This window comes from Pterocles gutturalis, unplaced genomic scaffold, assembly GCF_000699245.1.
Source record: "Pterocles gutturalis isolate BGI_N339 unplaced genomic scaffold, ASM69924v1 scaffold4318, whole genome shotgun sequence".
NCBI lineage: Eukaryota > Metazoa > Chordata > Aves > Pterocliformes > Pteroclidae > Pterocles > Pterocles gutturalis.
The window spans coordinates 1-11,600 of record NW_010120254.1 but is presented as its reverse complement, the minus strand read 5'-3'; the positions used below and the strand labels follow the sequence as shown (position 1 = coordinate 11,600).

Sequence of the window (11,600 nt, the reverse complement as noted above, 5' to 3'; positions counted from 1 at the left end):
TAGCCATGGCATGCATACTCTGGTGCGCAGTGCACACCCAGGCTGCAGGATGAAGGAGAAACCACACCAAAGATCAGCGCCTATTTACAATGTTGTTCGGCTGACCTTACTCTTCTACTTGCTAATATTCACAGTGTCATGTGGCAAACTGCTATACAAAACTAGCAGCAATATGTAATTGTGCCTTCTCAAGAAATCTTAGCCTTAGTTTTATATGTTTAGCATCAGGTCAGTCAAAGTTATAGAATCATAGAATGGTTTGGGTTGGAAAGGACCTTAAAGATCATCAAGTTCCAACCCCCTGCCATGGACAGGGACACCTCCCACTAGCCCAGGTTGCTCAAAGCCTCATCCAGCCTGGCCTTGAACCCCTCCAGGGATGGGGCATACACAGCTTCTCTGGGCAACCCTTTCCAGTGTCTCACCACCCTCACAGGAAAAATTTCTTCATAATGTCCAGTCTAAATCTAGCCTCTTTCAGCTTATACCTGTTACCCCCTTGTCCTATCACTACACTCCCTGATCAAGAGGCCCTCCCATCTCTCCTGTAGGTACTGGTACTGTAGGTACTTCAGGTACTGGAAGGCTGCTATTAAGTCTCCTCGGAGCCTTCTCTTCTCCAGGCTGAACAACCCCAACTCTTTCAGCCTGTAAAGTTGCAAGGTAGTTTTTTGATACTTTCCAAAGACAGAATTAACAACCAGACTACTGCCATAAATATATTAAGTAACTTTAATGCTGCTTAGGGTAAGTCTTTGTTATAAACTTTCATCCATATACTCCAGTGTAAATGTATTGTATACAATATGAAGTATTTTAAAAGTATATGGCTCTAGATATTGGCATCTAGATCTAGATGTTTTGGTGAACATTTTGTTCACCAAACAAATTTAAATGCAAGTAGAGAATTAGAAAAAAAAAAGAAAAAAAAAAAAAAGAGCCAGAGTACAAAATCTTTGGAAGATAAAACTTTCAGAAAACAAGATATTTGAAAACATCCCATTGCAGTAATTCAGGATGACCGAGTGGTTCTGGTAGTCAGAAGGGCTGCCACTCACTGCTATGTCATCCGTAAGAATCTGCCCTTGGGCAGCAAGGACTGCAGGGCACTACTGAGGGTGGCTGGCTCTCAGGGAACCTTGCACCTGACAAGTTTGACAAAATAACCTTCGTGGCAGACACCCTTGTTGGCTCAAGGAGAATGAGCAGGCCTGGGAACGAAGAAAGTCCTGTCTCCCTTACCCAGCCACTGCTGGTCTCTGGAGAGTATTCAGGTGCACTGGCAAGATGTGGTGAGCAAGTTGTTTTATGAATGACAGAGAGCCTTTTTTCTCCCAGGTTGTCAATTTGGCACTATTCACAAGAGCAAAGATTATTTACTAGCATTATAAAAATAAAAGTTTCACCATCTGCAAAATGCCATGAGCCTTAAGGGGCAGAGCACAATGCCATCATTTAGTTTTGTTAAATTAATTTTCTATATACAATATCGCATGTCATTACACAACAGGGATATTCAAGAGAGGCTCAATTAAACTTCATTCGTGCCAAAAGCAAACTCCATTGTGGGTGGATCGCTTTGGATTCCAGTGCTTTCAGTAAGATGTTGCATAGGTATCTGTCCAAATAAAAACACCTTCACAACACTGCAGGTTTAGAATGCAACAAATAACACACTGCAAGAGTTGAGGTCAGGCATTATTCACCATTTGGTAACATTCCATTCAAATGATATTGACTCACATAATAAGTAACAAAAGCAGCACTTAAAGTAACAAAACCAAAGCTGTACTCCAAAGTAAAACAGTGCAAATATTCCTGTTAAACAAAAATATACCGTTTATATACACACATAACACAAATGCACTGTTTTGTTATGCAGTATAAATAGATCTGATTAAGCTAAATTCATAAAACTAATGAACTACTGACAGTCCCAAACAGTTCTCATCTACCAAGGAATACAGTAAGCTTTAAAGCTCAGATGACCATAACGGGATATGGCTGTAAAAGAGTATGAAAAGATTTCACTGGATGGATATTTAAAATATTTTCTCTGTACATCAAAGTCAATAATATATATATACTAAGTTGGTGTCACAAAGTCATCTTGCGCTGTGATCACGCAAAGAGCAGCCCACTGAAAACCCATGACTCCACAACACGGAGCCTCACGGCTCTACCTGTGTGGACTGCACCATAATGCTGCAAAAACGCTTAGGGCCCAACCGCAGGACTTAACAAGGGGGGAGCTTTTTAGCTGCCTGTGCAGTTGACATGTTGGTTTAGTTTCCATTTTCTTCCTCTTCTGATTTAGTATTAGAATTCTGTTATGTGCTAATGACACATCTGTTTATCCCTGAAGTCTGTAATATCATACAATGAGCAGGCTTCTAATGAGTACACAATACAAGTAAAATTTAGAAAGGGAAGACATGGAAACTTGTTTTCTGTTAAGTAAATCCTGATCAGCACTTTAAAATAGATTTTAAGCAAAAAAAAAGTCTTTTTGGAATTAGATTACAGTAAAACAGACAAGTAGCACTTAATTTGATCTGAAGTGGAACACTTGGGCATTAACCTCTTCTCAACTGCTATAGCCTCCATCTCCTTAATGCCAGGGCTGTGCTGCAACCATAGCAAACAGCTGTTGCAAAGGCAAAAATCTAGAGGAGAAGCAGGGAAAAAAAAAGAAGAAAAAAGAAAAATGTGAATCACACATTATATTGTTCTGCCTTTTTTTCTATTCTAAATGAATACAGGAACACAGATTATTCAAAATTTACCTCCCCCAGCCAAAATGCTTGAGGTAAGATAGGTTTGGGGGTTCTCTGAAGTTATCTCATGAGTCTCTCTGCTATAACCCCATGTTACTGCTTTTAACTTACTTTCTTGCTTCAGAAGACATTTTGAAATACAATATGAAACAGAATGTTTGCATAAGTTGTGGTACAAAGTAATCACGTGTGTATGTACACCGTGCATTTCAGTTTCTTCTTATCTAGACTGATCAAACATTAATCTCAGATTTGTTTTCAAGTGAATGCCTTTACCAGCAAACAACTAAGATGACATGCCTCTAAACAGCAGAACTCTTTTACTTGCAGAAATACAGAAACAGCTTCAAATCTGGCATCCTTGACCCGATAACCAGCCATTAGAACAACTTCCTCAGATACCTCAGGAAGCTGCTATTGCTCAAGAACTGAACTGAATAGATTGAACTGAAGGTCATGCCACAGCAAACTTGAATATATAATATAAGCTGGAAGGAAGAAATGAGAAACTGAATTGCTGAAAAAAGTTTCTCATGTGATCCAGTACTAATGATGGATTTTGTCTCTGAGAACACATAAATTCAATCATATCATAACAACCTATCCCTTGCTTTCCAAAGAAGTGTTATTTTGACAATTGAAGTTTTGAATAGATGCTACACCATAGAATGATCACTCGTATAAAATGAACATATATATATTTTAATCACAGTATACAGAAGTAATTTTAAAAGACAAAATGTTAGCAACCTTTTATTTTTTCCCCGTGCAGATCACAGGACTGCTTTAATGAAGAGTTTCAAAGGATTAAAATTTTTAAATTTTGTGCCATACAGGGATGAGATGTGCTCAAGTGTGTTACTGGCAAGTGGGTAACAGTGAGGCACTCTGGACTTGGAGACTGACATGCCCACCTCACCCCATCAGAGGCTGGCTTGCCAAAGCATTTTGCAAAGGCCAAAGCTTTTCCTTTTTATTCTCCTCTTGCAGAGAGAATGTGAATCTTACACCTTACATTCATCTGTTTTTATCTTAAGATTAACTGAAGGTGTTTACTTTGCAAACTTTATGGTGTATTTAAAGGACAACAGATAACCACAGAAGGTTTTAGAAGCTTAATAAATATATACAGTTCCCTGAGGTATGCAAGACCCTCTGGATGGCACGAAAAATAAGAGCAGCAGCTTCAGTTCTTTAAATTAAGCCTACTGGCACACCTCTACTTGCCCTTCAGGAGTCCAGCTAGGGGGAAAGTTAGAGGCTGGTATATTTTCTGACTCAGCTATGCACACCCACATCACCAGATTCAGTCATTCAGTGATGATGCAACTACAGTGAGAAAAATGCAGTCTGATCTTAGGCTATCAATAAAAGCACTCTAATTCTTGCCATAAGAGGTAGCAAGGGCCCTTACAGATAACTTTTATGACAGATGTAGTATGTACATAACTGGAGCTCCACAAGGAGCTAGTCCAAGGTCTTTTCCCCATGGCATGTTCAGGACCATCTAAATGGTACAAAAAAAGCAACTGAAAATTTGAGCACAGGCATGAAATTCACACCTGATACTCTGAGGAAGGCTCAGTTGTTATATTTTTCTTCTATTCTAATAGCCAACATTGCTTTTACAAAATATCTTGTCTAAGTACAAGCTGTAGTGATCATACATTTAAAACACTATAGCGAAGAGTAGCAACCGAGCACCTATCACATTAACATTAGCTTATTCCAGTATTTGCTGCTCTCAAAGACAATCCTTTCTCTCATAGCTCCTCCTTCTATTCCAGCTTGCTGTTAAGTTCCCAAGCTGAATGGTTGGCTACAAGGGCTTCCAACAGACTTTTGTTCCCCAGATACAAATATATAAAATACATACCGAGGCTGCTATGCTTATGTTGTATTCGTGATCACCTAGAATCTTCTCATGTGTGGTGGCATTGAATTTGCGGGGAAAGTGATGCAGAGAGGTAGTTGCTGCCTGCAGTAGAAAAGCTCCAAAATAAAAGACAAAAGTAGCCCCATGGAAAAGAAAATCCTGGAAAGCAAATAACAGAATCAGTCTGGGCTGCAACACACATCTAATTCTTCTAGTCTCAGTACCAATGAAACCCAACACTGAAACATGAAACGAGCACTGATGACAACAACTTTAAATAAACAGTGTTAAATCATCCATCCAGGAACTTAACCTGGGCATGCTTTCACAGCTGCTCACAATTCTAAGCAAATCACAAACATAATTAGTAATAAAGGGCATCTCTTCCTCTCCCCAGACCCTACATTCTTTCAAATTAAGATCCACACGCTCATCTATATGTACGCATGCTGAACTTTTAGATCACTTCAAAACTATTAGAGCTTACAAAGTCTCCCTGTAATAAAGGAAGGCTATTAATAAAGGCTTAGATAAGAAAGTAGGGACATACAGGCCAACTTTATCACAGTTTAAGCAGTACAATACAAGGTTGTAGTCCCCCAAGTCCCTTCTCAGATATAACCTAAGCTCCAGAAGTCCCCCCTCCATGCTTAGATTTTGCTTCTGTAAATGCCCAGAAACACCTCAGCCTTGACACAGCTGAAGTTTACTTCCTGATACAATCAGAATCCAAGAACTGAGGCATTTCCTCAACTCTCTCTAACTTGGCTCCACCCAAAATACACTAATCTGGAAGTATTTCATGATACTGTGGAATAAAATACCTGAGACTTGAGAGGACAGGAGTTAGGATTTACTTTATGTTTCTCTCCTGGCCTTTTCTAGGAGATTCCCTCCTCTGGGGTGAATGCTAGCTGAATAAAATATTTAAACATCTAACTTTCATTTCTGATTATATTGCTGGAACACATAAAAAAGCAGCTCTGGTGCCCAAATCTCTTTGTGGGTTGTATTTCAGAGTCCAGTGTTCCATGCAGCAAGATCCAAGACATGTTCCAGTACAGTTTTAAAATGTCTAAAATATTCTTCCAACATCAGCTTCTGTTGTTGAGCCTGCACAGCCGACATTTGCACTGCACTCAGTTCCTGAGTCCATACAACATATACTTTGTGCCTATACCTATGCAGGTCTGCAAAAGCCATAGACACAATTTTAAAAATCATACACAAGCATATTTATGCTTTTTGATAATAACCACATTATATAGTCTATCTCCAGCATGAATTAAGCCTTTACATACTTTTAAGTCACTTGAGTGCAATGGACTACCAGCATGCTAAGAGTGAGAACCCAGAGTACACCATGTGTGAGTCCATCCCAGCAGCAGACAGCATTCATATGCACTAGAAATTACTGTGCAACATCCTTACCTACCGACTGCCTGATATCAAAGTGAGAATGTGTTGCATTTCCCTGCTTAGGGAATTGTTTCTTTGCAGATGTGAGATTTTTCTTTTTATTGAAAGAATGTTTTTCTCAAACTCATCAGTTGTTCCATACTGGATAGCAGCTAAAGCTATTTAAATCACACCCTAGCCAGTTTTAATAAGTTACAATATAAGCTGCTACTACAGCTTCCCATTCCATTTAGATCAGGAAATATTTTTCTCTTAATTAGGAATCATTTGATCATTTGAGGTTAGGTCATAGAGTATACTGCTTTTCTTAATGACTGCTAATTACTGGGAATCCAAGTTTTGGCAAAACAGCTGCACTAATTCCCAACTTCTGGTTTTCCAACCTGCCTGGGTTGTTGGGTTGGGTTTTATTTTTCCATTTTTTTAAAAAACAATTACTTCCTCTTGGAGTATCACCAGGAGGCCCCACTGACATCAACAGAACTGAGAAGATAAGGGGGCAGAGGGTGGCTTCCTGACCCAGCTGGATAGCCTTTATGTGTTAGGCTTGCCAGACCTCAAGCTTTGGGCATGACACATTCCCTCAGCCTCCAGCTCTGCTGTAACATCTGTACCTCATAGAAAAAAATAGTAGGGACCTACTCCAGCCGAGAGTGCTGAGGCACAGGAGAAGCTGCAGCGCTCTGCTGCAGCTGGGGGAGGCACTTCTCCCCACCAGACGCTTACTGGTGTGGCCTCCCCGGCTCACTCAGGTGGCAGATGGACATGCACATCTTTCATGCTACCGCCTATGCGTGCCATGTCTGACTGCACGCGGGTGTGTGATCACTGTGTGACAAATACTGGCCCTCATATCATGCCTGACATCGCCACTTCTTAGCACGTGGTTTCAGCAACTTGAAAGGTTTGCGTAAACCCATGGGTAATCAAGGACACCCATTATTCTTCGGCTGCTAAATACCTTACATCCAACTAAGTCAGCGTTACCAGCTGTACGCTTTCGGCACCACTGCTCGTGAAGGAGCACAAATAGCTGCATGAAGAAGACAGTGCTGACTGCGTACAGGAGAGGTATTTTCAGAAGACAAACTCTTTAATTTCCTTGATTCTCCTGCCAAACCCTCTAATTTCCTTCTCCTGGCAGCAATTACAGCAAAGCATCACTAAGGTTTCATGTTTGTATGGATTATGATGTTTGTGACCAAAAAACCCAAGATCTTAGGAGGGAAAGTCTTTTTGGTTTTTAGCAATTGTTAGCATGGTCCCTAATTCTGCTTTGCCTCCAGACTCGTATAATCATTGAAACCTCATATAAAGTGTAAGTAAAACACTACCAGATCTGCATGATATATTAGTTCACATCTAATTCTGTAAATTAGTGTGTTGTGAGTCAGGCTTTAAAGGACAGTATTTGTCACACCATCTGGTTTAACACAATGAAGTACGGAGTGATGTACCTCCATAAAGTCCATATTTTCCCCCATCTTTTCATTGTGTAGCATCTTAATTTTTAAGTATCTGGATTAGTATTAATGGACATAAGGTACTACTAAATGCAGGGCTGTCAGAATCCCATGCTATTTTTCAAACTTAAACTCCCAGAGTTTTAAACCACATTTGTTCATGAGTCTCTGCACGAAGCCATAATACTCTGATTAACTAAGCCATGACTTTTCCCAGTTTTGACCTAATCTAATGAATTGTAACTTCTGAGTTCTATTGCAAATTTAATTTATGAAATAGCAGAAACTATGTTTTTATCTACACACATGCCAACCTAAACCAAACAGGTACACCTTTCTATTTTATAGTAGCAAAAATAGCATTAGTGTTTCTAGTAATCATTTATTTGCAACAGAAAGTAAAAAAATCCTTGTGAAGTGCTGCTAAAGAGTTTAGTGCTAACAAGTTACACAACATTTGGGTACCTGAAAACAGTGGCCAAATGATCTATCGAGGGTTATTTTTGTTGACAGCTGGAAGGTGCTGTATTTCAGCTACCACGTTAGAGATAAAACAATTCACGCTGCATTTATTTAAGATGTTGACTTAGTTATGACAGCTTTTTAGATTAAGCTACAGAGTCCCACAGATGCAGCTTTTATACAAGTCATGTAGCAATTTCCTGACATAGAAGGTTTTTCAGTAATTTATCTTGTACAAGGGAACAAAATTAACAGTTCAACAAACCACTGCCAGCATCAAGAAGGCAATGCGTTAACACATGCTTACACAATTGTTATAAGATGAAGATTTGTATAGGATTTTCCATCTATAAAAGGCTGTGCCCTCACCCAGCCACTCTTAAATAGACAGGTGATTGCAAATTGGCAAACAGTTTCAATGAAACCCAGGACACTATTAATTTACTTAATTCATGCACATACTCAAGGGCTTTGTTGCATCATAACTTGTTAGGATGTCACAGCATAAATCCCTGTAAAGGTCTCTGTAATTGTAACTCATTATTAGCCTAATAACTGCCAGTATTGTGCTGGAAAGCTGACACTCTATGTATGTGGATTTACTATCAAAGTGCTAAAGTTTGTTTTAAAAGAATACTGAAGCACACAATTCCAGCTATGGTCAAGAAAAGTGTCAATAGGAAAACTAATCTGCATAGGAGGAAGGTGAAGGTGATCAGCATTACAAACAGCCATACTTTAATGAAGTTCTGGTCATTTTGGAAGATTTTTTTGAAATTCCCATTCTGATCACAGTTTTGCCACCTCTTATTATTCAATTGCAGTAATATAGGAGAAAGTGATACCATCTTGTGCTCAGCTACTTGAGCACTGAAAACTCAAAACAGCTAATGACAACAAAGGAGCACATAAATCAGCAGTCAGTAACCTGAGGTATCCATGTTGCTGGTGAAAACTGGAGCCGACAGCTTCCCTTTTTTATTAGGAAGGTACAGTCTGTGAGAACTACTGGCATAAGCCAGAACAATCCATTACAGCAAGTCTTGTCTTCGCAATTAAGAAAAGCTTTCTCCTATCTTTCTACCCCTCATTACTCACAGGGTGTCACTACCACTTCTCTAATGGTAGGAAAATATTTTCCGATTTCCAGTCCACAATTACTTCCAGCCATTTAAATCAATTTGTTGTCATGCCTTGTTAAACTAGTCCTCTTCCTGCTCCTCATGTATTTTATGTCCTCATAGAGGACAAGTATACTCCTTCAACCACTTTCAAAAGCCGTCTTCTTTCAGCCTCCATCATAAAACAAGTCCTGTATTTCCTCTGTCATCCATGCAGCCCTACTCTTTCTTTTTCCAGTTTTGAATTCCTCTGTTTCGAAAAACTTCTGCTAAAATAGAAGGCCAGGCATTAAAACCTGGGATTGGTACTTCTCATGAAATGATTTTCAGTTTATTAAAAAAAGAGAATCCTTAAATAAAGAAAAAAAATCTTACCGTCTGGTTCCAGTTGACAGCAATTCTATTTGCATAACCAAAGAGGAACACACACAGGAACACAATGGACAGGAACCACGCAGTCACCGCTACAAACATTACCCATCCCTGCAGCAGCGGCAGTGGAACTCGGGTAGCAGCTACCAAAATCCAGACTATTGTTCCAAACAGCTGCAAGGAAAGGAATACAGACAGTGAACTAACTTTCATTCAGTCCTTTCTGCCTAAGAAATAATACTACACATCAACATGTTTTCAATTTACTTTTAGGAACCAATAAGAAACACTTAAAAAGTGCTCAGAGAGCCCAAGTGCCGTTCTCAGAAATGACAGGCACTAAGTGGTGCTAAGACCAAGCTTAAAAGCTCTTAAAATAGTCTTGAAAATGGGATATACAAACCCAGGTGACTTGCTGCTGCTGGTGAAAATTTTACACTTACTCTCATCTTGAGGGAAATACAAGAAATGTGAAAACATGGTTCACACAGAGACATATACAAATCTACATATACTAAAGCTAGCATGACAAGAATGTACATCAGATTTGGATTCATATTGCTTGGTTTTGTAGTCCTAATCAGATGAGATACAGAAAAGAGATGAAACTGCATCCTCTTTTTCAATCCATTTGTAATAAAAAGCTGAAAGAGAGCACGTTAAGCAATAAAGTGAAAGAGAAAACTAGAATACAGAATAAGGCGAGTTGTAAATTATGTTGCAATGACTAGAAAAACATACAGCTTTCCAGAATTATCATAACCTGGGGAAGACTTCAGCACCACCAGTCGTCTTTTTCTTTTCAGCATATTGATTGCAGCAAATGAGTGGTGGGGATGCTGTGCTACAACAGGTTGATGGAGAATTTCCATACTCTAAGGCTTACCTAGTTTAATCAACTCTTGGCCTAAGGAAGGCTACCATTTCTCCCTGAAAATCCTGCCTCCTTATAAAAAAGGATAACTGGAGAAAATAATAATTTTCATCTTAAGTACGTTCATTTAGTACAGAAAGATTTAACTTCATAATCCAGCCTGCTGTGTAGTGACAGCTACAATCAATTCCCAAGCAAATGACTACTTTTCTGTTTAAATCCTACAGATTTATGACTATAAAGTCAGAAGTTACATTTTCAGATTCAGAGAACTTTCTTTTGAATCAAGGTTGGATGACAAGATACCTTTCAAAAGATGCTCGCTATAAAATTTGTTGGTTCCTCCCTCATGCTACATTGCAGCAGCATATATGTAAAGATGCATTGCTAGTCTCAGTTCAAAGCTCCCAAGGGTTTATGTATGAAGCTTCAAGTTGTTCTCTAGGGTTCCTTTTTTAGCTGCTGTGAAGAACCAAACTTTCTCTAGTTTCACAAGCCTGCAGGTGCATGTCTGTTACTCAGAGACCTGACAGTGATGGGCAGTGAGGAAGCAGAGGGATAGCAGAAAGTGTCTGTTAAGCAAAAAGCAGAGACACATTAGATGTACTTGGAATGTGCAACCTTTTCATCTTCTTTAAAAATTAATTTAGAAATCTACTGTAGAGACTGCTAATATTAGGACCCATGGTTGTGCCATTTCCCTCTGACTACACCTGTCCACTTCAGCTCGGCTGCCAGATGCATAATAGGTTGGCCAGCCTAATTAACCTTTTGTCCTGACTGACTCAGGGCCCGATTTAGCATCTGGACTTGCGCTCTGAGCTCTTTGCCCGGGTGCAGTTTTACAGCTTGCAGGGTGTGATCCATTTCACAGACTGGGACCCAAGCAGTATTCTACTCTGACCTCAAGAGAAAAAAAAATAATCAGATTGAGTTCTGCCAAGTTATGTTTGTTTTTTTCCCCCCCCTCCTACTCATTAGTGGCAGGGCTCTGAGAGCCTCATACCCAGCCTTAGCTCAAAGGTCCTCAGCCCTGCGCGCACCAGGGAGCTCTCACAGGCACATGGAACTGCCAGTACCGGCAGGAGCTGGCACAGGACCCGGGACGCACGCACACACCCAAACACCAGCGTACCTCTCCACGGGGGGGGTTTGGGGGCTGGGACGCTGTGTCTCGAAGCCTTCGGCAGCTTAAACACCTCCCGTCAAACCCATCCTTGCGGGTCCCTGCCCGCC

At 40.0% G+C, this 11,600-nt stretch overlaps 1 protein-coding gene across 1 annotated transcript; it reads right to left on the bottom strand.

Annotated features, from left to right (window-relative positions):
* Window positions 1-2,594: 2,594 nt before the first annotated feature.
* On the bottom strand, window positions 2,595-9,703 carry MAL2 (mal, T-cell differentiation protein 2). Its single transcript, XM_010076820.1, has 3 exons — window positions 9,494-9,703; window positions 4,654-4,812; window positions 2,595-2,666 (listed from the first exon to the last, which is right to left on the bottom strand). Exons 1-3 carry the CDS (start codon window positions 9,701-9,703, stop codon window positions 2,595-2,597), a joined length of 441 nt encoding a protein of 146 aa, XP_010075122.1.
* Window positions 9,704-11,600: the final 1,897 nt, after the last annotated feature.

Excerpts from the sequence above, each read along its gene's own strand:
- MAL2 (XM_010076820.1), bottom strand. The coding sequence starts at position 9,703 with ATGAAAGTTAGTTCACTGTCTGTATTCCTTTCCTTGCAGCTGTTTGGA. Across the intron at positions 4,813-9,493 it reads CTGTCAACTGGAACCAGACG|GATTTTCTTTTCCATGGGGC; the intron begins GTAAGATTTTTT and ends TTTGCTTTCCAG. Across the intron at positions 2,667-4,653 it reads ACATAAGCATAGCAGCCTCG|ATTTTTGCCTTTGCAACAGC; the intron begins GTATGTATTTTA and ends CTTCTCCTCTAG.